The sequence below is a fragment of the Podospora pseudoanserina genome, chromosome 2, assembly GCF_035222485.1.
Source record: "Podospora pseudoanserina strain CBS 124.78 chromosome 2, whole genome shotgun sequence".
Taxonomy (NCBI): Eukaryota; Fungi; Ascomycota; class Sordariomycetes; order Sordariales; family Podosporaceae; genus Podospora; species Podospora pseudoanserina.
In genome coordinates, this window is record NC_085921.1 from 1,058,676 (window position 1) to 1,084,150 (window position 25,475).

Below are 25,475 nucleotides of genomic sequence, written 5' to 3' on the forward strand. Positions count from 1 at the left end.
TGGGGTTTGTATAGCAAGCAGCTTGTCTAGCTAGGTAGTGTTGGTTGTTGTATGACTATTTTACATGAAATTTCCCTTCCCTCATTGTGACCATTATCGCCGTGGAGACCTACGTGCGTGCAAAGTAAATCGTAAAAAGCAAATGACCAGCAAATATAAACAGTCAGGTAATTACCACCATCCTTGAACAAGATTATCCACCAACATGTCAGCACCACAGAGATCTTGCTGTTCCAAATGTTTCACCACTCCACACCCAGCACACACAACCTCCCCACCCTCGACGACCACCCAAACGTCAGCGTCACTCTCGAATACAACAGCCGCTCCTCCACGTCCCTCAGCGAATCGTTATCAAGCCTAGTCAGCACCTTCCACGACTCATAACTCTGCTTTGCCACCACCTCCTGCGGCTGGAGATCATCAAACGGGTCGTCCAAATCATCCAGGTCGTCAAAGATGTCGTCTCCAAGGAAGTGCTTTTCGTACTCGATCTCAACACTGTCGCTTTTCTCCTTTTTGATGCTCACATCACCATTGTCATCCCCGTTCTTGACAGCGACGACACCTCCATCAGCGTGAGAGTCGTCGGCCAGTTCGGAAAACACATGCGTAGCCTGCGTGTGTACAGCTTCGGCTGGGGCAGTGTTGTTATTCCCGAATAGGAGTTCAGTCCACGCTCTATCACTCCAGATCAGTTTCCCTGCTGCCACGGAGCCGGCCTCGTCTGTCAAGGAGCCGATGATCTTTGGGTTGAGGGAGAGCTCGTGTGTTTTGAGGCAGTTTTTGCAGGTGGCGTTGGCGTTGTGGGAGTAGAGGGGGATGTTGCAGCTGAGCAGCAAAGGTGTCAGTATACTTGAGTGGAAGGGATGGGGGAGGTGATCAAGGGGTAAAATAAAGTGTAGGAAATGAGTTCACAAAAAGGTAAGTGAAGATGCGAGCCTACCATTCGAAGCAGCAGAGCTGCCGCTTCCTGCATTGCTCCACAATCGACACCCCCGTGATCAACAGGTTGAGTTTGCCTGTGAAAACCACCTCTGGTACTTCGCGGACATACTCATCAATGTCTGCCAGCGTGTAGAGCGTCCGGCCAGGCCCGTGAATAGCAGCGTCAACATCCCAAATGTCAACCGGGAAGGGGATATGGACGCTCTCTTTTCTCGTGCGAGCGGCAGCCATGTGTCGAAGCCAGTCAGCATCCGGAAAGTCAGGGTCGACCTCGACCATAGAACTCGATCCGATGCCAAGTTCCACCAGCCCATTGCTCCTGATAGAGTGCTTCAAGATTGGGTTGGTGATGAGAAGAATGGTCTGGTTGGCGACCCAGGATGCGGCTGAGGACACCTTGTCCTCCCAGAGTTTGAGCACACAGTTGTTGCATGTCTCGTCAAAGACTCGAACTTCGATCAACTCCAGATCTTTCTGCTTGTCCTTGGACCAAACCGTCAAACATGGGCCGGCACTGAAGACGCATACCAGAATATGGGCGTCCTGGTTGTCATCATACCCACTGCTGATGTAGGCTTTGAGACTCATGAGACTAGGAACCTGAGATAAATTGATGAAGTTATCGTAGTTCAAAGGCACACGGCAAAGCTCGGTGGTGTCTTGCGATGGATTGGTTTCGTTGTGGAATCTGATACAGGATGTTGACCCTGCAGAGGGATGAATGGAGATCATCAACGAGACGAATGGGATTCGAAAATTAGAATACGCTATGTGTGCTGCCGAGTAATCGGCCACAAAGCCAGTCCAGACAGTCACGAGGGTGCCGAGTTTGAGAAAGTCCTGGTCAGAGCCCGAGCTTAGGAGTTTGAGCTGCCATGTATATTAGAACTGACCATGTACTAATGCATAGGGTACTCACGAGGACAACGCCAGTGTCATCTTTGACGATCAGCGTGTGAAAGTTCTCTGGGAGCGCAGAGCGACCTCTTCCTCTTCCATGTGTGGCGGCAGAAAAGTTCACGATCCTCGCCTTGAACCGAACCTTGGCAGGTCCAGGTTGAAGTTCAGCAATAGTGACTTCCTCGTAGACGCCCTTTGGTCGCCAGGATTGTGTAAGTGGTCGGCGAGCTGCCTCAATCTCGGCCTGTGTAAAGGCCTCGTTCTCAGGATTGTGAGGTTTGCAAGACCTAGAGGGGGCCGAGTCTTTGTGGTAGAAGGATTGTATCGACGACATGGTTTGTGTATGACGGCAGCTAACGGCGTTGTGCGAATACAATTGGTAAGAATGCCGACAAAATGATATTAAGGTATAAGAGTGAGCACAATGCTCTTGGAATTGGTGAAAATGCTGTGTGGGTTTCCCATGAAGCAGGGCCACATAAGCCCTGCCCGTGTGTTCCTTCCTCGCCTTCTCATAATCTCAGTAGGCCCTTCCTCGCCCTCTCACCCTGAATTCCAGGAGCTCCTTCCGCCTCGCAAGCTAGGCAGGCACATAACATCACTCAAGTTTCCGACTTTTTGGGAAGGGACGAGGGTAAGTCCACATGAAACAGAAACCTCGAACTTGTCACGTTCAACGCTAGGTAAGTGTTCTACACAAATATTGACCCCCAAACTCCATCCCAAATCCCCCGACAAATGCTCAAGCCAGCTTGGACGCCTTGGGCGCACTGTCGCCCACCTCCTTCGCCGCACGCTCCCGCAGAATCTTGCGGAGAATCTTGCCAGACTAAAATTATCGTCAATATTCATCTTCATCGATGTGGGATATGATTTACTTACCGGATTCTTTGGAATCTCGGCCACAAACACAACACCACCCTTTAACCGCTTATAACGAGTAACCTTGCCCTCCATCCACTTGGCAACGTCCTGCTCCGAAGCCTTCGACTTTGGATTCCGCACAATGTACGCCCGCGGCAGCTCTTCACCGTTGATCGTTACACCAACAACAGCAGCATCATTCACGTCTGGGTTCTCAAGAAGAAGAGCCTCCAGCTCTGCTGGTGCAACCTGGTTACCCTTGACCTTGATCAGCTCCTTGGAGCGGTCCACGATGTGGAAGATACCACCGGGCTCATACTTCTCCACGTACGAGATGTCACCGGTCTTGAGCCAACGAGTCCCATCGCCGTCGACCACGATAGTATCGGCAGTCTGTTCAGGCTTGTTCCAATAGCCACGCATCAGAGTGGGACCCGACACCCAGAGTTCACCTCGCTCGCCAGCCTTGGTGATTTCTGTCTTTCCATCCAGAGACATGAGCTTTGCCTTACAGTTGGGGTTCATCTCACCCACACCACCGGAGGAACCCTCGGTGCTGTTAGGATCCCAGGCCATTGCCGTGCAGGTGACCTCGGTCATTCCCCATCCCTGGCGGATGTAGTCGGCATTTGGAAGCATCTTTTCAACTTCTCTGGCGACCTCAAGGCCCAACGGGGCCGCTCCAGATCCTATGCTCTCGATACTGGAAAGGTCGAACTTCTTGGCCGCAGGGTGCTTGGCAAAGGCGATGACGATTGGGGGTACGCAAGCCAGGGTGGTGATGCGAAACTTTTGGATATACGTGAGAAGCTTCACAAAATCAAAGCCTTGCATGATGTATACTGGGGTACGGAGGTACGGCATGGTGGCGACGAAGTATGTCTGACCGTATGCGTGATAGAGTGGAAGGAAGCAGACCATCCGGGCTCGCTTCTGCTTCTCTTGAAATTGGGGATCCAGGTTGTTGATGTAGACGACGCCGACACTGTTGGCAACATAGGAGTAATGAGTGATCATGACACCCTTGGGCACTCCCGTCGTCCCGCTGCTGTAGTTGAGGCAGCAGAGAGTGTTCTCTGGGTCAGCAGGCTCCTGCCACGACCACTTCTCAGCCTGTGAGCGATTGCCAACAAGCAGCTCGGTCCAGTGTCGGGCCCCTTCCGCCTTCCCCTGAACACCTGGGCTCGGGTTCGTGGAAGCAATCAACTCGGGAGCGACAGGGGTGTTGCCGCCAAGGATGAAGACGCGATCTCTGGGCAGTCCGGCCTCCTTTGCCGCTTCAAGGCCCGTCTTCAGAGCTGCCTCGGCAACAAACATGTAACTGGCGCCACTATCGCGAAGCTGATAGGCGAGTTCTCTTGTCACCATGGTTGGGTTGGCACCAGTGAAGATGCCACCCGCCATGAGAACGCCGAGGAAAATCGAGGGGAAGAAAATGTTGTTACCCGAGAAGATCAAGACTCGTTCGCCAGTCTTCAAGCCGGCCTTTTGCAGGCCCAGGGCCACCCTCTTCGAGAGGAGTCGGTAGTCACTGAGGGTGATGTAGTTGCTGTCGGGGTTCTCGGGGTCGATGAACGACTTTGTATCCGCCAGAGGTTCGGTTGCTGAGCCAAAGATCCATTTCTGTAGGGAGCTGCGTGGAATATCAACCGTCCATCTTGAGTTGATCACCATTTTGGGCGGTTACTGGTTGGCTATGGGTCGGAATTCGAGTAACAAAAGGAGGAGGAGAACGGTTAACGGAATGGTGAGGAGGACGGAAGGTGAGCCGAACGCCAATATGTATAAACGCCAAAATGATTCACGATGTCCACTCGCAATGTTCTTGAAGCAATCCGAGGAAGTTGTGCAACTTGACCGGGGGGAGGGGGCAGCTGGGTTTATTAACGAGGAACGGGTTGAGCGCCCGCCACGGAACACGTTTGTCGAGGGCCCCTAATAAATACCCCAACTTGGTGTATGTCTGGTTCGGACGGGACGGTGGGCTAGGGAGACGTTCGCCGGTTCGCCCGAAATCCGTCTTGTTTCCATGACTCTCATATTCGAGGGAAGGGGACGAGCTGAGGGGAGCTATGGTCGGCTTCCCTACAGAGGTGGGGGTGCGCAGAAGTGCCAGAGATCTGGAGGAAGTGGAAACTTGAAGCTTCAACATCCTGGAAGGTGCTGTGACTAGGAAAATTATTGATGTTGCGATTGGACGCCTTTGTTGGAGAAGGAGGATGGCGGTTGGGGGAGCGGGACCCCATCCCCGCGTTTTGCAAGGACCAGCTTCCCCGCAGAATGAATGGATACCGAGGTTCGAGACCGATTTGGCGACACGGAGCAAGACGGTGTTAGATTGAGGAGTGTTTGCCTAGGTATGGATAGACAGATAGATGTCTTTGTCAGGATCGCGATTATGGAAGAGGCGGAAACTCGAAGTCAATCTTCGGGAATGTTCAGACGTTGTCGGCTGGTGGCCGTTATGTTCGACATCGCATCACCTTCCGACACTGCATCTTGGATGTTGCTCGCCGTGGACGAGAGCTTTATATCGGTTTGGTTACAGCAAATATATGGTGACTGGAAGCCCAGTTGACTCGGCTGCACGGCCGTCCCTCTTTGGTTGAGGGTTGTCGCTAGCCGACAAGTCCACGCCAAACCTCGGATTTTCAACTCTCGATATCTGAAAGGGTCCGTCCCATTTGTTACACAAGATTCCTATCTGCCCTAACACGGACCGAGCCACAGGAACCGGAGTCAGACGTTGGCACACCGTTGTAGCCAGCGCAGGATAATTGTTGGTTGCTGGTAGTGGCGTTGGTGTTGGCCATGGAGCTTAAATCCACGTCCAGTGTCAAAGCAGTCTCAAAATTATAACGCGCAAATGCTGACTACAAGTCAAAGAGCAGACACAGTATGTGTCTGGTGTCAAAAAGTTGGAAAAAGTAATCCGACGTGGGCCTGATTCGAACAGACGCTCCCGAAGGAACAAGATTTCTAGTCTTGCGCATTAGACCACTCTGCCACCACGCCTTGTTGATATTCACGTGACTGAAATAGCACTTATGTATGTCAGAAATAGCCTGCATCGGCATCGCCTCTTTGCATCAACCTCCTTTCCAGTCATCTTCAAAAACAGCACATTATTTTCCACCCCTTCATTCACATCTCAAATCACATCAATGCCCAAAGTCCAAACACCCCCGCCACCCCCAGTGTCAACCCTCCCACAATCACCCTCCCACCCCCGGAGTCATCACCACCACCCCCGTCCCCTCCCACCCCGTCAAGAAAATACGCAGCTAATACACCCCCCCAACCGCCAGAAACATCCCCCTGCCTCACCAAACCAACCTGCTCACCAACCCTATAAACCATATTCTCCACACTTTTACTCCCCATAGAAAACCACCTCACCCCTTCCATCGTCCCCCTGACAAAAACCATATTCGTCTGACAAACCCCACCCGTCCCCTCACACTGCGGATCATCCCACAAGTTATCATCCATCCCGTTGAAAAACACCCACATTGCCGACCCGTGGATGGTTGTATCGGTCACGTTGTCAAGGTACGCTCCCCAGGCGCGGAAGCACCTGTCATCACCACCCATTCCTTGTTTCTCACAATGATGAAATGCTACCTCTCCCTCCCATGGCCCCGGAGCTCGCAAGGAAGTACCCTGACCCTGCCAGTAAGGTGATTCAGTCTGTTGCCCTATCACCAGAATATCTCTCGTGTCGAAGAAGCCGTATTGATACAGTACGCAGTGTTCGAAGCTCGTTCCGATCATGGTTACCGGCCCCGAGGTGTGGGAGATGGTCAACCCGCGACCAACGGCTATGTTTTGCGCTGGGACGTTGGGGATCACATCCAGGGCATGGTCGGCTGCCCAGCCCCAGATGTTTTCTAGGTAGATGTTTGACGTTGTGGAGGTGATATCCAACAAGGTGTGCGCGGCGAGGCAGGTTGATGGGTTCGGGTTGGAGCAGGAATCGGTGATGATTGTGTCGATGCTGCCTCCTACTCTCAGCACGACAGACCAGAGGGAGACATCGGGGAGGGAGATTTGCAGGAGGGTGGCGCCGGGGGAGATTTCTTGGACTGAAATGAGGATGTCGGATAGCTCTACTGGGCCAGTGACATCGGAGTTGGGGGGAGCGGCGATGTGGACGACTGGTTGGGGGGAGGAGGAGTTGGAGAAAAGGGGACCGGTGCCGGAGATGGTGGATAGGACTTCGCCGACGAGGCGGGTGTTTGGTGGGATCAGGATGGTTGAGCGGGTGAGGTAAATGCCTCGGGGGAAGAGGACCACAGTGTTGCATCCGGGGGTGGATGCTTTGGCGAGGATAGCGCTGATGGAGGGGCCGTCGTCGTGGGTGTTGTCTCCGTAGACGGGGTGGGAGGGGTCGGATCTGATGTTGATTATTTGGGAGGGAGAGAACGAGGTGTATTGCGGCAGGGGTTTGGTGAGGTAGGTTCCTTCTGGGGTGACGAGGGAGGGCTGCCGGGGGGCAGGGTAGGTTTTGGGTTCTTGAGAGTCATTAGGCGATCTGGAGTGAGTCTTTGTCAGTTGTGTTCTTTACCACACCCCCCCCCTTCCACCTTTCCACCTCTTCTTTTCAGATCAACAAACAGAAAAGACTCACCTATTCCCCATAACCCACACCTGCCCCCTTTTCACATTTCCCCTCAGTAACACCTCCATATCCCCAGTTCTAACAGCCACATTCTCTCCACCACCAACCTCAACCCAATCCAACACCACCCCCTGCCCCCTGTCTCTCACCATCACTCCTGTCTCACATTCCCTCAAAACAGTATCAACAACCGACACCCCCCCAACCACCTCCCCTTTTTGCCATTCTCCCCCCCTTAAATCCAACCCAATCCCACACCCCTCAACTTCCGCCCCTATGATGTTAACCACATACCCCTCTTCACCCTAATCCCCACCTCCGCCCCTTAACCTTCACCCCCTTTAACGTGTATTGCTGATTATTTATTTCCAACCCTATCTGTCCGCCCTCAACCATCACCTCACTAACAACCTTCCCCGACCCACCCCCAAAATCCATCGCCACCCCCCTATGCCTCACCCCCTCACCCCTCGGCATCACAATCTTGATGTTGGAGAGACTACTCCCCTGACTTACACTCCATTCGATCCCCTCTGTAACGCTGGTTACCACCATCTCCAACACAGGGAACAGTGAAACGACTTACTAGCTGCCGTCTCTTTCGGTACAGCAGTCATATCAACCACCACATTGCGGAGGGCGATATAAAAGTTCTTGTTGGCGCTGCCTTGGCCTTGGTAGGGATCGTAACCAAGCACCACCCTACAAACACAAGTTCATCAGCACTTCTCCGCCAGCAAAATCGGAGTAACCCCACGACAGAACAAGAAATAAACAAGTGCCAGCCACCAGCAAGAGCAAATCACCCACTCACGGCCGTGTCCCCAATTCCGGTGCCGCCTTCAACACCGTCTCCCCAAACACCCCCGGACTCCCGACAAGATAAGTCGACACCAATAACTGCACCGGCTCCGTAATCAGATAAACCCCCGGGGGCAGCGAGACATAAGCCGGGAGGGTAGTAACAGTATTGTTCGCCCTGTTCCCGGCTGATACCGCCGCATTGATGCCCTCACTGCTCGACTTCCCCCCCGTCGGATCAGCCCCAAACTCGACCACGTCCCGATAATACTCGTATGCCTGATCTCCAGCGTAGTAAGGTGTACTCCCGTTTCGGGACATCGAGGCACGCCACCATTTTGGTGGTGGGTGCTGCTCTTCACCCCCAGAGTGACAATCCTGTGGTTTGTGATGAGCAACAACATCATCACCGGCTACTACTGATGAGGAGGAGAAAGATGGGAAGAGGATTAACACAAGGAGAGTTTTCATTGTTGATCACCGATGATGATGATGATGATGATGATGATAATCCGGTTGAAGTGGAAATTGAAAAGTCGAGTGTCTTGGCTACCGCATTGTTGTAGGTGAGTAAAGCTGTAGCTGGTTAGCTAGCTAGCTAGCTAGCTAGCTAGGTAGGTAGGTTTGTGAATTGATCGTGTGTAACTTGGATGATACTTGCACTTACGGGAAACGAGCAAGACAAACGACCTTTGACGGCAACAAAAGTCAAGTCAGCAATCACTCCCTCATACAAACAAATCCCCGAGTGTATACCAGTTTGTCTGCAGTCAGCATTTTACCCCAACAAAACCCATGGTATGGCGGGCAACATTTTGTCTGGACGCCTTCTACACCTCACACAAGCCTCACTCACACTCACACACTCTCAACATCCAATCAATCCACACAACACATCAAACACATCCATCATGTTCACCCTTCTCACCTGCAAGACCGGCAATATTTACAAATACACATTCTCCCCTCTCATATTTATTCTCTCTCTCTCTCTCTCTCTCTCTCTCTCTCTCTCTCTCTCTCTCTCAATTGGGAATCTTCAAAATACCCGATCTCTCATTGTTTTGTTCACTCGCCCCCTTCCCCTGCACCCTCCCCCCACAGTTAATCAATCTCAAGACAGGACAGCCCCAATCATCCATCCATCCATACCATACCAAACATTCCAATCCAAACCCCCCATACCAAAAAGCAACAACTTGAAAAAAACTGGTAGTTACATTTAACAGAAAGATGGAAAAGGTAAAATCGCAAAACAATGAATGCTGATGCCCCCCCCAAAACTGTGTCGATAATAAAGTTACATTTCCTTCCTTCCCTCCCTACCCCTACCCCCTAATCCCACACACACCACCCCAATATCAAAATATGTGCTGCCATCTAATGCAAACCAAAAAAAAAACCATTTCTGTCGAAACAAAAAAATAACCTTACCTTTTATACACCCCATGCTGATCAATGCCTAGGATATACAATACCCCCAACCCATACACCTTTCCCGAATTTTAAATAAATAAAAACAATAATAAATTACTCCCCCAACCCCTCCCCTCACTTCTTCTCATTCCCCTTCTTCTCCCCCTCCAATTTCCCCGCCAACACCTCCGCCATCTCCTTCGTCTTGACCTGCAACATCCACGTCTCTAACCCCTTCCCATTATCCTTCGCCACCACCACCTTCACCGCCTTCGCCCCCGGCGGGTCAACCTTGTACGTTATGCTCGGAATCAACAACTTATTAAACGCAATGTGCCCGCGCGGCTCTGCTCTCAACAACAACCTCACCGCCCCCGTCTCCTTGTGCTTCAGCAGCTTCAGATTACCAATCCCCTGCACCGCCCACCCCTTCTTCTTGTTGCTGTTATTATCAGTCGACGAGTCGTTCTCGTCAGCCTCTCCCGTGTTATACTTCATTGCCTTGGCGCGGACTTCATGGACGACGGACTCGTCCTCCTCGCCCCGGCCGCCGTCGGTTAGCGAGATTTGATGCTCCTGTGGTGCGTCATCCCCGTCAGCGTTTGTCCCTTGAGTGTTACCATCGTGAGTAGCAGTGGTGGCAGTAGCAGCGGCAGCAGCGGCAGCATTATTGCCGCTGGCAGAAGGCTCGGGGGTCCCAGCAGCCGGCGTCGTCGCCAGACTTGAAGCACCTCCGAATGTGAAAGGGGTATCTGGGGGGAAAGGGGAAAAGATCGAATTAATATGGATTTTGAAGTGAAGTGAAGTCAGGGGTAGGGCAAATACTCACTTGTACCTGTAGAGGTTCCCCCACCAGGAGCCAAACTGTTTGCAAAGATGGAACCCCCGGCGGGGTTCTGGGACGCACCACCAAAGGAGAACACGGGCCCCGATGAAGGAACGGCTTGAGAAGCGCCGGCATCCGACGCGCCACCGAAGCTGAAAGTAGGGACACCGCCCGCACTAGGGGCAGGGGTGCTGCCAAAGGTGAAGGACTGCGTGGCGGCAGGAGCACCACTGCCGAAGGTGAAAGATGTCGGGGCGGTCGGGGGACCGTCCTGGCCCGACGTGAATGGGTTGTTGAACGAGTTGTTGGCCGAGTTGCTACCACCGGCCGTGAAGTTGAACGAGGTGGAAGCGCCGGCAGTGGCACCGGCGTTGCCAAAGGTGGAACCACCCGCCGGCGCCGCAGGCTGCGAGGCAGGTGTAGATCCAAAGGTAAAGGACTGTGTAGCCGGAACCGTAGTCTGTGAGCCACCGAAGCTGAAAATGTTGCTAGCCAGGGGCGCAGAGGGCGCCAGAGTCTGGCTGTTAGCAAACAGGCTGGCAGGAGGCTTCGACTCTGGCTGGATCGTGCTTCCACCAAAGAAGGGCTTGCTCTCTGGCGCCGAGGTGGTGCCAAACAGGCTCTTCGTTTCCGTGGCAGCGGAAGAAGTGTTGCCAAACAGCGACTTGGTCTCCGCCGCAGGAGCAGCACCAAACGTAAAGGGCTTGGCCTCCGGGGCAGGAGTGGTGCTGCCGAACAAAGACTTGGTCTCGGGGGCCGGCGTAGTGCTACCGAAAAGAGGCTTGCTCTCCGGAACAGGTGTAGTCGCAGTGCTACCAAACAAACTCTTGGTCTCGGTAGCCGGGGCCGCAGTGGTGCTGGCACCAAAGAGAGGCGTGCCGGCAGCGGCAGGCTGTTTGTTGCTTCCGAACAAGCTGGCACCCGGAGCGGCGGTCGAGGCGCCGAACAAGCTCTTAGTCTCCGTGGCAGGAGCAGCAGTACCTGCGCCAAAGAGGCTCTTAGTCTCGGCAGGCTTGGGAGCCTCAGGTACAGGAGTGGAAGCATTAGATCCAAAAAGAGAAGGAGTCGCAGACTTGGTGTCAGTGCTGCCAAAGGCAAACTTCTTCGCCGCAGGCTCCTCGGTAGACGGGGCAGTAGCGGAAGCACCAAACAGGGTCTTGGTCTCCATCGTGGGGGCCACAGTGCTCGCGCCAAAGAGACTCTTGGCCTCGGCGGGCTTAGCAGCCTCGGTGGTCGCAGTGCTGCCGAACAGGGACGCGGCGGGAGGAGTGCTCGCCGCAGGAGTCTCCTCCTTCTTGGCCTCGCCAAATAGGAGCTTGGCAGGGGCAATCTCCTTCTTGTTCTCACCAAACATGTCCGTAGGCTTGAAGGTAGCAGTAGCAGTAGCAGCCTTGTTGTCGGCAGCAACGCTGATAGACTTCCCGCCGAAGGTGAACGAGGTAGGGGCAGTGGTTGGCAGACCAGGCACGGTGGCAACCTTCTTCTCCTCCTTCTTGGGCTCAGAGGCAGCGGGAGCAGCGACGGACGAGCCAAAGAGTGACGCGCCTGTGCCGGTAGACGTGGATGGCTTAAATCCGTCAAAAGCAGGAGTAGCAGCAGGAGTCGAATCAGCGGGCTTAGGCTGGAAGCCCGAGAATAGGTTAGCAGGAGGCTTGGAAGTCTCCTCGGAAGCCTCATCAACCGTCTTCACAGTACCTCCAAACAGGTTAGTAGGTGCAGGCGTCTCCTTGGGTGTCTCCGCAGGCTTGGCCGACCCGAAAAGGCTGCCACTAGACGCGGCAGGCTTGGGAGCAGTAGAACCGAACAGAGAAGTGCCTGGAGCTGTAGCCGCAGCCGGGGCCGCGAACTTGATAGGAGTATTAGCATCCCAGGTCTTGTTGGCAGGCGCAGGCTTAGGCGCAGGCACAGGGGCAGTCTCCTTGACTGGGCTGACAGCTCTCTCCTTTTCAGCAGGGGTAGGGAACAGAGATCCATCATGAGTACTGAGCTTCCGAACTGGCTTGCCGTCAGCGTCCCGTGTGATTCTTTCAAACAGGCTGCGGCCCTGGCTGAAGCTCTCGCCCGCCTCCGACGAGGAGCTCGAGGTGCCGTTAACCGACGCCTTCTTGTCGCCAGAAGAACCCTCGCCGCTGTCAGTCTGGTCCTCGGATCCGCTAGCCTCCTCGGTGTCCTCTTCCTCGGCATCGGATTCACTGTCACTGTCTTCATCAGCACCCTCATTACCGCTGTTCTTGCTCGTGTCGGACAGATGACCAAAGATATTAGACGACCCAGCTGGCTTCGAGGAAGACGCAAACAGTCCGTTGGGCTTGGCTTTCGTGCTAGGCTCGAAGAGGCTGCTTGTCGAAGCCTTCAAGGACTTGACAGGAGTGTTGTTCGCGACTTTCTCAAACAGAGACTTGGTAGCCGATGGAGCCTTGGCAGGGGAAGGACCTGGCTTCTGCAACTTGGCCGGCTGGTTGCTCTCCTCGGGCTCCTCGTCGGCCTTGCGCTTGTTCTTCGCAGAAACCTCGGGCGCACGAGTGCGCTGGATACTGCTCAGACCAAGGCCTGGGCGGGCCCCTGGCTGAGGGCTCAGCTCGATCGACGCCTTGCGCTTCGCTCCGCCGTTCGTCTTGGGCGCAGTCTCTTCCTCGTCATCGGAATCGGGGATATTGTGCTTCTCCTTCCATTCCTTCTTGACAGCCTCGGAGGCGCGCACCGTCTTGAACTCGTAAAGGCCATATCGCAGCATGATCAAGCTTCGGCTCTTCTCGTACTCCTTTGCAAAGTTCAAGATATTAATCTTCCAGTCTTTCTTGTTAAAAACCTCGTCGGCGGCATACTTCAACCGTCGCAAGTCGAGAATGCAAAAGAACTGGCGTCTCTGTTGCTCGTCGAGATCGGGGGGGCAGTAGTGCGCCAGGAACTCGTCGGCATAGACCGATCCGGTTCGGTTGAGCTCACTGGGCACCTCCTTAGCCATCATTTCTCCCGTGAGATGAACCGGTGGGGACTGAATCCTCATCTTGAAGAGATCACCCGAGGTGGATGGTTGGGGCAGGGCGCGCCCATTAAGCTCGGCGGTAGCAGCCCGTGTCGTCGCCCTGCCGGGGGTGTTTGGCGGGAAGCTCTGGTTCAGTGAGCTCGTCGGCTTCGAGGACGAGTAGTTGGGAAGGCCAGGGCGGGATGAGATGGTTGAGGAACGGAAGATGTTGGTTCGGGTAGAGCTCTGGCCTGTGAAGTTTGTATTGGGGCGCGTCGCCATGGACGAGGAAAACGAGGAGGGTTTGTTGGGATTGTCGCCAGGCATCCGTCTTGGTGTCCCGATCGTGACGGTTCTGGTGTTGAGATCTGATGCTGTGAAGCTCTGGGAGAGCTTGCTTGATGGGCCATGGGGCCGACCGATGATTCTGCGCGAAGCCATCTGGGAGTCGGAGGCGCGCTTCGCCGGACTCTCGGGCGCAGACGACGCGCTGGCGGCACGTGGCAGCGAGGGCGCAGCGTCCTTCATGGTGGCATCCTTCTTGGAGTCCTGCTCAGTTGGGGTGGTAGAGCGCTGGAATAGGGCGCCGAGGCCGAAGATGCTTCGCTTCTTGGATGAGGGCTCCATGATTGCGAGTCGCTCGTGTGGCCGGTGTTGAGCTTTTCGAGTGCAATCGGAGGGTGAGGCCAAAAGTCGCCAGAAAATAATTTCTATTATCTAGACAACAATGGCAGAGTCGAGACAAGGGAGTGAGCGAGTCTCTCTTGTCGATAGAGCCGCAGGTGGTGGGTTGGGGTTGCGTCGCGTGTTAGGTCGCGTCGTTAGTAGTGGTAGGATTTTGGTGAAGAGGCTTTTCGGGCCCTGTCGGGGTTGATTGACGTGATGTGATGTGCGCGAAGTTGCGCGGTGTGGGTTTGCGACTTTTTGGCGCGGCTAGGGCTGTCAACCAACGCGCTTTCTATCGGGCAGAGATAGCGGAGACGTGGGAGACAGAAATGCAGGATATGGTGGTCCTGTGAAGAGACAGGTAGACGATGGCAGATTGCCTTGGTCGACAGCTGGGAGCAGCAACAGGAAAAAAATCCTTGCAACTTTTCCCAAGCAAAAGCAGCGGCACAGGAGAGCAGCAAAGCTGGAGAAAGGGCGCTAGCTGGGCAAAGCAGAGACTGGGGGTCGTGTGCACGGGCCACATTCTTCTCCTGACCGATTGATGACTTCTGGCGCCTTCTTTAGGCGGCGGATCTTGCCGAAGCCAACCATTTTGCTGTCTTTGCTGCAACTCTTTGAGCAGCCTTGCAGACAATGTAGCTGTAAGGTTTTCACTTTGGCGCGAAGCCCGATGCTCTATTTGATCTTGTTTTCACATGGCTATTGATAGGATGTAAGCAGTAAGCAAAAGACTTCCAAGCAACACCAACTTCTATCTATACCTGTCAGTTACAGGGGGCCACTTGTGGCCTTGGTGAGAGAGACGCAAGTCTCTTCACCTGACAAGAGCATGCTTAAGCCAATCATTTTGTACTACAGGCCCCAGAGACTCTTGCCCCTCGGAGAGAGCTGCTCCAATGATCTCCGTGCTCCTCTCCAAGTCGTGTCCTCTCTGACATGCAAACAATACTTCGGCCAAATGTCCAGCATATGCCTTACCTTAGCATATACTCCAGCCACGGTATATCAGACCCAAGACAACGGTTCAGCCAATAGCCTGCAAAGTGCAAAGTTTTAATTGTTACAAACCCCATCCCCAATGCCCGTTCACCTCCCCGCGAAATAGTTGATACACACAAGTAGGTTAGCCCGTATGATATCAAAGATCATTAGTAGGCCTTTTAAAGATCTCTAAAGGCCTATTGATCTGCTTTTAAGGTATAGTTGATAACAGAGCATAGGTTGATCTGCTTTTACTATGTCAACTATTTTATGGTGAGGGTGCCATTCAATACAAGGCAAGTTTCGTGACCCGCATCACCACCCTTGGCAACTTGACAACAAACCCACCCCAACAAAAAAGTATAATCACAGAAAAAAATAAGTCGCATTCGTCCGCCCTCATCTCAGGAGCTCTGCCTGCCCCCCTCTGAATCCAATCCTCGAGAGGGGAACAGGGTGGTATAATACTAATACAAAGAGATCCCAGCAGTACATCGCACAATCATTAAATCAGACAACAACAACATCTAAACTCCCAGCCCCTCCCCAAAAGGAAAACATCTAAAGCTTAGCCTTAGTCTGCGCCTTCTTAAGAATAGGATCCAGCTTGGTAGCCTTCATGACATCTCCCTTGATCTTGAGCTTGCCAGACATGAACAGTCTCTGCGCGTTGGCCTTGCCGGCGACAAGAGCGCCAAAGTCGGCGTCGGAGAGGGAGAGGGTGACTATTTCCACACACCACACACATCAATAAACAATCCTTCCAATTTTTATTTTTTTCAGGGGAAAACATACCAGTAGGCTTTTCCCCAAGCCCCTTGCCAACAGCCCCCTTGTTCTTAAGATCAATGTGCCACTCGTCCGTCTCGCCAGCCTTGTTCTTGAGCACAAAGGCGAAAACAGCGTTGCCGGCCTTGATGGCCTCCTTGCGGTCGGCGTCGGAAGCAGAGATGGCCTGGTTGATCGCGTCAAAGGCGGCCGAGGAGGGGAACTTGTCTGTTCATTGTTAGCAATCCAGTGTTGTTGCGACACGACGTCGGGTAGCGCGGGAGCAGGGGATTGCGTACCGTTGGCGAGAGACATGGTTGCGGGTTGTAGCGGTGATAATGATGTATGAAAAGTTGTGTAAAAGTCGCGAGGTGATACGATGGATGAAAGATTAAAAACAAACCACCCCGGGAGAGAGAGAGAGAGAGAGAGAGAGAAAAGGCTTATAAGTTGTTCGGTCTTTCGGCGCACTTCTAGCGCTTCCTGCCTCCGGATGCGATGACGACTGTTACATGTGAACTCAACCTCGGCGCATTTTCTCTCAGGTCCAACAAGCCAAGCACTCACGCGCCATGTGGCCCCAAACGGGAATCGGACCCATTACCCCACACCAGGGGATCTTGGCCTTGTTTTCCTCCTCCGTGATCAACACTTTGTTCGCACTTTCACCAGTCATTAATGTCGACGACTTGAGGATGAACTGCATGAACCCATTCCCGCGGCTAGGAATTTGTGTTTGTTCCCGAGTCCGTTTTGCAGGCATGTGCCTGGTTGAGCAGCTTTGCGTCGAGTCAATGTCAGGCACTACGGAGTAGCGTAGCATACGTTCCAAGTTTCAAACGGCCCGTTGCCAACGGTTTTTGATTGTCTTCTACCACGACATATCTTGACCAGGAGTAAGCTCTTCTGAGAGATATATCGCCGATCTCTGTTTATCTTGCAGCTTCACGGTTTACAAAGTAAAAAAGCACGTTAAGCCACTGGGAGGCAACCTACTAAGGAATACACACATCGTCAAATATCAAGCCCATCTCACTCAACCCACAGTCCAATCAAGTATAACTCATCTAATACTGTCCCCCGTATTACAGAACCGACACACATATCAACACCAATCAGCAACAATATAAATCAAACTTCTCTTATTCATTTTCCCCCCCACTATCCCTTCCCTAAACACACCCAAACCTTACAACATTAACAAGTATCCCTTACAAAAAGACAAAGCTCTCCCAGAGAATAATCACCACTCCACCTCATCAGCCCCAACCAACCACAACCCGGCCACATCCTTCGCCAACCCCAACCTCAACCTTCTCATAATCTCCTTCCCCGCCGTATTCCTCCCAATCCCCTCCCCAACCCTCCAATCCCACCCCCTCTTCACATTGCCAACCCCCCTTCCGCCGTTCCCACCACTCAAGCTCTTACTCAACTCACTCACCACCCTCCCCATCCCACTTCCCGCACCAGCAAGCATCAAATTCCCCCCCTTGTCCTTCCCCAACAAATCCTCCGGCCTCCCCCCCTTCGCCAGTCCACTCCCAGGCACATTCCCCAGCACCACCCTCAAAAACTCCTCACACGCCTCCTTGACCCTCTCCCCCACCGCCTCCAGGTCCTCAATCGCCTTGAGTATAGTGTCAATCTGATCCATGCTCAAGACCGGCTGGCTAGCCTGTCCAAAGTGAACGTTTGTATTAGACGGATCAGTCACAAACACCAGTGCCTCCCCGAGCAAAGCAAGAAGGAAGTCTTCCGAGACGATCCCATCGCGTGTTTGATCGTACAGACCGCCGCGGATGTTGTCGTCCGAACTGGCGATCACGCTGACTAGAGCAGTGGCGGCTTGCTGCTTCCGTGCAAAGGGGCTGATGTGGCCAGGGAGGGAGTCTTTGTTGTCTCTAATGTCGTAGAATTGTCTGAGGGAAGCATAACCGCTGAGCATCTTGCCGAGGAGCTCAGCACCTTCCATGTCTCTGGCTGCGAGGTCCTCGAGGGTTTTGTTCCTGTCGTTGAGGAGACGCTCGAGGTAGTTGTCTAGCTCCTGGGCAGGAGGGAAGGCGCAGGACTGGATGAGGGAGTAGGACAGCAAAAGGTTCATGACCTCGCGGACTTTGTTAGGGCGGTGAGCGAGAGCGTAGTACCACATTGCCTCGCCGTAGCGTTTCGAGTCGCGGGCGAGGATCTCACCAAAAGACTGCAAACGATGTTAGCATCAGTGGCAGACCACAAAACAAGGCGAAAAAAACATACCTCAGCGGTGTCCTCAGCATAAGGAATCATCCCCAACTCATTCAACAAGCTCCATAGCTTATCCACCGTCCTGCTCGAGTCAACATGCAGCTTGTCAATCTGCTGCTGCACCAAATCCTTCATCAGGTCCTCGCTGTACTCGGCAGAGTCCATCCTCCCCAGCACGTGAATGGCCAGCTCCCATCCATCCCTGGTGACTCCCTGAACCGCCACCTTGGAAAGCTCCTCAAACTCGGACAAGGCCCTGGCGTACTGGGCAAGGGTGCTATCCTTGATGCCATCAACATCGTCCGGGCTCCCAGGATCGACACCCAGCACCTCCAGATCATCCATGTCCAGGTCATCAAACCCAAACACGCCCACCGGCCGGTGAGCTGGCAGCCACTTGCCCAAGCTGGCAATCTCGGCCAGTGCAGTCGCGATCGGCAGCGACCATCCCCTCAGCAGCCCAATAACAGCCTTGACGTTATCCTCAAAGATGCACGCCATCCCCAACTCAACCGGGTTCTGACTGTTGAAGTGGAAATCACTCTCCACCGCCGCGTGAAAGGCCCTCCCCAACCTATCCAAATAATTCCCATCCTCCACCCCCCTATCCCTCACAACCAAAGCCTGTGACCTCCCCATCTGGCTTCCCCTAAACCCCTTCCCACCCTCCCCCCCCTTCCTCTCCACCCTGCTCTCATCCCACCACCCCAGCAACCCAACCGTAGCCTCCAGCCAGTCCTGCGCCGCCTCCATAATCGCCGCCTTCTCCCCCAGCACAATGTCAAAAACAATATTCAGATTCTCATAAATCTCCCACGGCACTTTGCTCTCCGCCCGTCTCGCCATCCCCCCAAAACTCTCCTTGTTACTCCCCAGGCTCCCCCAAATTCCCCCTCATCACTCCCCTCCGCGAACCGCCTCAACAACTCCAAACTCGCCCTCGCCCTCACCCTAAACAGCTCCCCTCCCCCCCATAAATCTCCCAACCCCCCACCCCCGGACACCCCTCCAAAACACTCACCAGCTCCCCCACCGCCCTGTCCACATTCTCCAGCGCCCTCTCCGTGTAGGCATACTCCCTATTCACCCCCCTCACAGCCTCCCACCCGGCATTCGCCAGCAGCGCCACCGCATCCTCCACCTTCCCCCTCAGCAAGCTCACAAAAACCGCCTGCCAGAACAGCCCGTGGCACGCCGGGCTGGGGTTGTGCGCCAAAATCTCCTCCGTCTGGTTCTGGTACATATCATGATACTCCTCCAGCCACTGAAACATCGTCTGCGGCAGCGGCTCCGCCATCCCCTCCTCATATCTCGTGTGGTGGATCCGCAGCGCCAGATTAGCCAAATAGTTTGCCTTTTCAAACGTGGTCGCATGCGGGCCGGGCCCTATCTCGACCGGATGCTCCTCGTACGGCCTCGGCAGCTTGTTCGCGTAGTCCCTCCACAGCTCCGCCACGCCGCCCGCAACCTCAGCGAGGACGTCGTCCATCTTCTCGGGGTTTTCCCCCTCCTCGCCAACGCCCTCGTCGTAGAGCTTCTCGATGAGGTTCTCCGTGTTGAGGATGATCTGAGGAGTTTCATTGATTTCGGCGGTGCCCATCCGGCTGTAGGCATCCTTGGCCAAAGCCGCAAAGCGGAATTCCTTTGGCTTGGTGAAGCCGCTTGGACCGACAGACGACCGGGCGGTAGCACGGAAGATGTTCTCCGCGTCCATACGAGCTCTCTCGGTGGCAGCGGGTGTGGCGAACATGAGCAGATCAGACTCATCACCTACTTGGGCTCGCTTAGCAGCAGCAGCCGCGTTCATATCCAACCACATGTCGGTGTCGCCTTCGTCATCCTCACTATCAGACTCTGGAACGGCGAAACCTCTAGTTGGCGCCGTGGTTCCCGCATTGCTCGTGGTCGTGGGGGCAAACTGAGTTCTCTTGGCGGTAGGAAGAACCGGTTCCTCGATTTCTTCAGCGATGCCCTCTTCCTCTGAAGCAAATTCCTCGGCCATGACGCTGCGGCTCAGTTTGCTAGGTTGTCTGGTGTGGTGCTGCCCGATGGCGGATCTGCCTCCGAGAGATGGCTTGGGAGCAGCACCTCCAAACAATGGCTTTGGGGGAGCCTGAGGCTGCTTGGGAGCAGCAAACATGTTTGAGGATGGGGCCTGCGGCTTTGGCTGTGCGAAGAGACTGGCGGGGGGCTTTTCTTGATATTGGTTTGCAAATAGGCTCGAGGGTGGTTTCTCCTGAGCCTGGTTGGCAAATAGACTAGAGGGCGGCTTCTCCTGTGACTGGTTCGCAAAAAGACTCGTAGGAGGCTTGTCCTGAGCTGGCTTCGCAAATAGGCTGGCAGGAGGCTTATCCTGAGGAGGGTGTGAAAACAAGCTAGAAGCTGGCTTCTCCTGGCTCGGTGGTGGTTGCGAGAAAAGGCTCGAAGGCGGCTTCTCCTGCGGTTTTGTCCCAAACAAATTATCCGATTTGCTCGTAAAGAGACCAGACGGAGCCTTAGTCTCCTTTGCCTCTTGCCCAAACGAACCCGAAGGGGCCTTATCGGCAGCTGGCTTGGCAAAGAGACTGGAAGGTGGCTCCTCCTGCGGGTTCGTCGAAAATAACCCTCCCGTCGAAGGCTTTACCTGGGCCGTGTTAGTGTTAAACATGCCCCCTCCATTCCCAAAGAGCCCCGACACCGGCTTATCCGTCGTCGTCGTCGTTGTCTGCGAAAACAACCCACCCTCCACCTTCTCCCCCCCTCCTCCTTCCTCCCCCGCCTGCCCAAACAAACTCTTCCCCTGCCCCCAAACATCTTATTCCCCTCCCCCCACCACCACCACCACCCAACCCCTTCACCTCAGGCGTCTTATCCCCCCAATACTACTCCCAAAGCTCAGACTAAAATCATTCTTCTTCTCTTTGTTATCCCCCCCACCACCAGTAAACAACCCCTTCCTCCCCTCCCATAACCGAACTAGCCATATACCTCGGCTGCCCCGCCGGCGTAAAACTACCCGCAGTATCAAGCCCGCTACTAGCAAACTCAGGATGTTCCTCCTTGAATTTACCACCAAAACCACCACCGCCCGCGTTGTTTGAAGAAACAGACTCCCCAAACAGACTATCCCCAAAACTCGAAAAATTCTTTTTATTCACCCGAGCGTTGGGACTCCCAGGCGGGGAGGACGACTCTGGGAGGCGAAAGCCCGACATGGTAGCTAGTTGTCGGGCGGGTGCTTCCCTTGTCAAATTGTGATGTGGTGATTCGGGGGTGGTGTTGATAAGAAGTCGTGATCGAGTCGAAGTCGGTTTGTATTTTGCGATGGAACGATGTCGCTCGCGCAAGTCGCAATGTTATGTTTGTTGAGCTTTTCCTATGATGAAAGTCGACTCAATATTCGTCGTGAAAATAAATCGACTCGTATCTCAATTGTCGCCGCTGACAAAAAGAAAAAGAAAAAAAAGGTATCGCGACAAAAGTCGGGTCGGGGTCGGCGATTGGTTGTTGTTTATGGTTGAAGAAAGATGGAAAGCTACCCCAAATGGTTACAGCAGGGAGAAAGCTTCAGCACGCACTTGTTGCTTCCAAGCCAGTGGTCTGGGGCACAGACCCGACCCGACGCGACTTTTTTGCCCAGGGCAGCAGCAGCCAGCGCGCCTCGCTCATCAGCCGGCAAGTTCCGCTCCACTTTTTGGCTTCACCACTTCTTGGTTTTCACCACTTCTTGGCATTATCAACTCCTCCTCAACATCAAACATCTTCTCCAAAATGTATATTCTCGCTATAATGCTAATCTCTCTCTCTTTCTCCCTCTCTCTCTCTTTCTTTCTTTAAAAAAAAAAAAAGGTATCGACTTTCTCCCATTCGTACACTTGTGCCCCACCCCTCCCCCTCATCTCATCAAATATTATATTTACATCCCATTCCCATCCATCCCATCACATCACAACCTCTCTCTCCCAGCGCTTCGTCACCCAGAAACCTCATATTACAAATCACCAAAAATACACACCCACATGAAAAAGACATGCCACAAACATAACAAGAGACGACACAAACAGGCTTCCAAAGGACATGATAGAATACTTCAAATCGGCCGTCACAAAAAAAACTTGGCACAAAATTCTCCTCTTCCTTGACCTCCAACTCCTGTGTCAAGACCATCGCACCCCCCTCATTGTTATCATATCATGTATCACTCTTTCGCTAACCTCAACAAAAGAAAATCTCGCTCAGGCGCAATCGATCGTTTGACCGTGGGTATTTTGGGCAAAGCACTTTGTAAAAATATGCGCCGCCGCGACGGCAGCGAGTGAAACTGATGCGGGTTCAGTCGTCTCCCAAGCTCCAACTAGGCACTCTGGGGCACTGAATCCTTTTCTGAACCGAAGCTGGCAAACCTTCCCGGCGCGCGGGCACTGTCGGGATGCGGTTGCAAGCCAAACTTTCCCATGCCGGAAACTCCACTGTCCGCCTCGCTGTAGGTGATTCCGAGACCATTCTTTTCCTTGTCGGCCGCTCGTTTCTCGGCCTCGCAGTTCTCCCCGTTGTTGCGAGCGTTCTCGTCCAGGCCCATGAGTGCTGGTGGTCTGTGACGCATCTGCCGCGCCTTAGCCAGCGAGATTGTCTTTTGCTGGTATGTCGTCGTTATGGGCTGCGTGTCGTCGCGATCGATGGTGGCCTTCATGAGAGCGGCCATCCACAGCCGGCCCTGCTTAATGTTGGGTACCGCAAAATAATGGACGGTTGGCTTGGTGAAAGTAACCGCCCGGGAGAGACCAGCGCGAGGTGGTACAAGCTTGAAAATAAAGATCGAATCTGGGCCCTCGGAAGTTGGATCACGCTCTGCATCACTGGCGGCAAGAGTGTGAATCTGGCTTCCGGCGGGAATGGCTGGCGAGTTGGTAGCACCGGTCAAGGTAGCGTGGAGCCCGGTGAGCTTCTCGTTATCGGCAGGCAGAACGCGGTGGAATGAAATATCGATCAGGCCCTTCTCCTGGTCATCGTCCTCCGAGTAGTAGTACGCGAGACGTCTCCCCTTGAGAACAAACAGACGAGGCTTCCAGGTCGTCATGAGATTGGCGCTCCGCTTCTTCATCCAGCCGCTGTAATCAGCAGTCTTCATGGCCTCCTGCGGCGTAATCTTTTGCAGACCACGAGTGTACGCGCTCGTCTCCTTCTTGGTCTTCTTGCGGCTGCCGCGGCTTGCTTGTGTCGTGGTCGTGCTAGGACTCTTGGTGGCATCGGCAGAGTCCATCTCGAAGCTCGGGCCAACCGAAGGGGTACTAGATCCTGTCCGGGCTGGCGAGTACATTGGCGAGTCCTTGAGCGGTGAATCCAGAGGTGACAGTTTCGCCTTTTCGTTTCCTGTGATGGCATCCGAAGCTGCCCTCAACCCTCCCAACCCGCTGCGCAGCATCATGCTGACGTTAAAGTCGGGGTGGTTGACTTGGCTGAGGCGCTTCATGGCGTTGACGGATTTTGGCGATGATCGAGATGCGTCTGACGTATTGCTGTCGAGCCGGGTGACGGTGGGGTTCATGGACTCCTTCAAGCTCCCCGAAGTTTGGCGCATCGAATCGGTGGTTATTGTCGAAGGTGTGCGCTTGTTCAGGCCATAATACTTTTGGGCGGCAGCCGACACGGATGATTCGCGCACCGAGTCCACACTCCCAAACCTTGAGTGCCTAGACAAGGCGGTTGCGCTCCTGACACGCTGCTCTTCGGCGTAGCTCGTCTTGGGTGAGGTGCGTCCAGCCTGCACACTGTCGCGCTTCTTGAGCACATTTCTCTTCCGGGGGTCGGCGTCGGTGCCGGAAAAGTAACCACGGTCCAGGTCGACTGCTGAATCTTGCAGTTCTGCTCCGGGCTCCGAAGACTCTCGGACGCCGGCCGAGGACAGAGGTCTTTGCTGGAAAGACGACGACGAAGTAGCGCCACCCAACGTCCAGTTTCTATCAAAGGACGGTTGCTTCTTATGGGCCGTCTGCTGTTGGGGAAACGTGCTGGTGGAGGCGGGTTTGGTGGAGGCGGGTTTGGTGGGTGCACCGGTAGGGCCCGCGATCCGGAAATCCGTCGACGAATGGCGGCGCGAGTGATGCAAATCTCGGATTGACGCAGCAGAGGGGCGTTTGTCGTGGTACGTGCGGCCGGGCGAATCTACCAAGGGCGATACAGGTGATACGGGCTCATACGGCTCAATCTTGGGTGTTTGTGACAAACGTCGCGCATGGGGCGACATGTTGGACTCCTGGGTCGAATTGTACCGCTGTGGCCCCGAGCTCGTGATGGTGTTGGTCCTGCTTCGCATCCTCCCGACATCAGACCCGGCCTCGCTCCCATATGTCTGAGTTGTCCTCCCTGTGCTCGTCCCCAAACCGTTGGCTTCGTCCTGGAGCTGCTTGATCTTTTGCCACGTCTTGAGCCGCCTTCCTACCGAGCCCAAGTCGAGGGCCTTGATGAATACCGAGGTCTGATCCATTCCCAAAAGCACCTCTCCTGTGATTTCCTGGTCCCGAAATACCTCGCAGTGGTGCTTCTCGACACCAACCGTGAACAAATATTCAGCGACCTGATCTGCGTTCCACGATTCGACCTCGAATCGAGAGTGTACCGTCTCTTCCTCTTCGTCTGTTTCCTCGCCCTGGATATACGAGATGCGGTGGCCGACGTGAGAGCTGTACTCGCTGCCCGAATCATTAGCCCTATGCCCCTGGCCGCCATCGGGGGATCTCAGGTCGGTGATGTGTTCGTTGATGACATTGAGTGTTTCGTGCAAAACATGGCTGTCGGTGCTAGCGTTGGGCCGTATCGAGTCCAGGCCAGATGCTGCGCCGGTCGGCAGACTGCTAGAGAACGGAGGAGGGCTTATCGTAGGGGAAGCAAGCGTATTCAGCGAGCTCGGTGGGAGCTGAGCGGGTATTGGCTTCGGTGCGCTTTTCGTATCCTCTGCAGGGTGGGCTAGGGGCGTCGCATGCTCGTTATCTTCGGCTAGGGGGGTCAGTGGTGGCTTCGATGCGTTAGAAAACGATGTGTTGGTTGTGACGACAGCTTTCGGTGCTGGTCGGGTGTAGACTGTTGACACGTTAGCCTGAGTTTTGCGAAACCAGGCTCTCCCTTCTCGACCTACCCTCAGGGAACAAGCCGCTGTTGTTGTTGACCAAATGTCGGCCCAAGTACCATCCATCGCCAAACTCGTCGTCGCGCTCGAGCAGCTCCACGCGCTCGCCCTTTACCAAGCTCAACTCGTCAGAACTGCGGGCTACAAAGTCGTCTGTATCTCGAGAGAGTCAGCGACGGTTCTATATACCTAGGTTCAGGGGCAGGCATGGCATACGGATGACAAGCAGAATGTCGCCAATCTCGGGCTTCGCATTGTGAGCCGCCATTATGTGTACCAGGGGTGGCAGCCCGATCGCTGCGCGCGTTGCGGTTGCGTGTGGGTGCTGAAGAGCAAATGTTCAAAAGCGACGACGGCCCAAAATACACAA

General features: G+C 54.3%; 10 protein-coding genes and 1 non-coding gene across 11 annotated transcripts; 3 read left to right on the forward strand and 8 right to left on the reverse strand.

Moving 5' to 3' along the window:
- Positions 1–64: 64 nt before the first annotated feature.
- Positions 65–387, forward strand: QC764_0032210 (uncharacterized protein; the record flags this gene model as incomplete). The annotated part of the gene is made up of 2 exons (XM_062940198.1): positions 65–167; positions 221–387. 2 exons carry the CDS (start codon positions 65–67, stop codon positions 385–387), a joined length of 270 nt encoding a protein of 89 aa, XP_062802661.1.
- QC764_0032220 (uncharacterized protein) lies at positions 114–2,182 on the reverse strand (the record flags this gene model as incomplete). The annotated part of the gene is made up of 3 exons (XM_062940199.1): positions 114–831; positions 947–1,818; positions 1,868–2,182. 3 exons carry the CDS (start codon positions 2,180–2,182, stop codon positions 243–245), a joined length of 1,776 nt encoding a protein of 591 aa, XP_062802662.1. The 3' UTR covers positions 114–242.
- A 408-nt stretch (positions 2,183–2,590) lies between these two features.
- On the reverse strand, positions 2,591–5,380 carry QC764_201960 (uncharacterized protein; the record flags this gene model as incomplete). Its single annotated transcript, XM_062943899.1, has 2 exons — positions 2,731–5,380; positions 2,591–2,677 (listed from the first exon to the last, which is right to left on the reverse strand). The coding sequence occupies exons 1-2, from the start codon at positions 4,384–4,386 to the stop codon at positions 2,591–2,593; spliced, it is 1,743 nt and encodes a 580-aa protein (XP_062802663.1). The 5' UTR covers positions 4,387–5,380.
- Positions 5,381–5,645: 265 nt separating this feature from the next.
- Positions 5,646–5,727, forward strand: QC764_0032240. Its single transcript has one exon. It is a non-coding gene; the product is annotated as a tRNA-Ser (tRNA).
- Positions 5,728–5,868: 141 nt separating this feature from the next.
- On the reverse strand, positions 5,869–7,517 carry QC764_0032250 (uncharacterized protein; the record flags this gene model as incomplete). Its single annotated transcript, XM_062940200.1, has 2 exons — positions 7,343–7,517; positions 5,869–7,246 (listed from the first exon to the last, which is right to left on the reverse strand). Exons 1-2 carry the CDS (start codon positions 7,483–7,485, stop codon positions 5,869–5,871), a joined length of 1,521 nt encoding a protein of 506 aa, XP_062802664.1. The 5' UTR covers positions 7,486–7,517.
- A 116-nt stretch (positions 7,518–7,633) lies between these two features.
- Positions 7,634–8,455, reverse strand: QC764_0032260 (uncharacterized protein; the record flags this gene model as incomplete). The annotated part of the gene is made up of 3 exons (XM_062940201.1): positions 7,634–7,866; positions 7,920–8,035; positions 8,148–8,455. 3 exons carry the CDS (start codon positions 8,453–8,455, stop codon positions 7,634–7,636), a joined length of 657 nt encoding a protein of 218 aa, XP_062802665.1.
- A 590-nt stretch (positions 8,456–9,045) lies between these two features.
- On the forward strand, positions 9,046–9,337 carry QC764_0032270 (uncharacterized protein; the record flags this gene model as incomplete). The annotated part of the gene is given in 2 exon segments (XM_062940202.1): positions 9,046–9,150; positions 9,164–9,337. The coding sequence occupies 2 exon segments, from the start codon at positions 9,046–9,048 to the stop codon at positions 9,335–9,337; spliced, it is 279 nt and encodes a 92-aa protein (XP_062802666.1).
- Positions 9,338–9,501: 164 nt separating this feature from the next.
- On the reverse strand, positions 9,502–14,452 carry QC764_201980 (uncharacterized protein). The gene is made up of 2 exons (XM_062943900.1): positions 10,380–14,452; positions 9,502–10,302 (listed from the first exon to the last, which is right to left on the reverse strand). Exons 1-2 carry the CDS (start codon positions 13,966–13,968, stop codon positions 9,686–9,688), a joined length of 4,206 nt encoding a protein of 1,401 aa, XP_062802667.1. The 5' UTR covers positions 13,969–14,452; the 3' UTR covers positions 9,502–9,685.
- An 898-nt stretch (positions 14,453–15,350) lies between these two features.
- QC764_201990 (uncharacterized protein) lies at positions 15,351–16,470 on the reverse strand. Its single transcript, XM_062943901.1, has 3 exons — positions 16,059–16,470; positions 15,787–15,987; positions 15,351–15,716 (listed from the first exon to the last, which is right to left on the reverse strand). The coding sequence occupies exons 1-3, from the start codon at positions 16,072–16,074 to the stop codon at positions 15,553–15,555; spliced, it is 381 nt and encodes a 126-aa protein (XP_062802668.1). The 5' UTR covers positions 16,075–16,470; the 3' UTR covers positions 15,351–15,552.
- A 532-nt stretch (positions 16,471–17,002) lies between these two features.
- Positions 17,003–20,650, reverse strand: QC764_202000 (uncharacterized protein; the record flags this gene model as incomplete). Its single annotated transcript, XM_062943902.1, is given in 4 exon segments — positions 17,003–17,959; positions 18,016–18,864; positions 18,873–19,019; positions 19,025–20,650. Coding segments are annotated over 4 exon segments (3,579 nt in total).
- Positions 20,651–22,336: 1,686 nt separating this feature from the next.
- Positions 22,337–25,373, reverse strand: QC764_202020 (uncharacterized protein; the record flags this gene model as incomplete). The annotated part of the gene is given in 4 exon segments (XM_062943903.1): positions 22,337–24,018; positions 24,034–25,059; positions 25,115–25,258; positions 25,322–25,373. 4 exon segments carry the CDS (start codon positions 25,371–25,373, stop codon positions 22,337–22,339), a joined length of 2,904 nt encoding a protein of 967 aa, XP_062802670.1.
- Between the last annotated feature and the right edge of the window lie 102 nt (positions 25,374–25,475).

Coding starts and splice junctions, on each gene's coding strand:
- QC764_201980 (XM_062943900.1), bottom strand. CDS start 13,968: ATGGAGCCCTCATCCAAGAAGCGAAGCATCTTCGGCCTCGGCGCCCTA. Junction 10,303..10,379: donor GGGAACCTCTACAGGTACAA/GTGAGTATTTGC, acceptor CTTTCCCCCCAG/ATACCCCTTTCACATTCGGA.
- QC764_201990 (XM_062943901.1), bottom strand. Junction 15,717..15,786: donor GCTTGGGGAAAAGCCTACTG/GTATGTTTTCCC, acceptor GTGTGGAAATAG/TCACCCTCTCCCTCTCCGAC.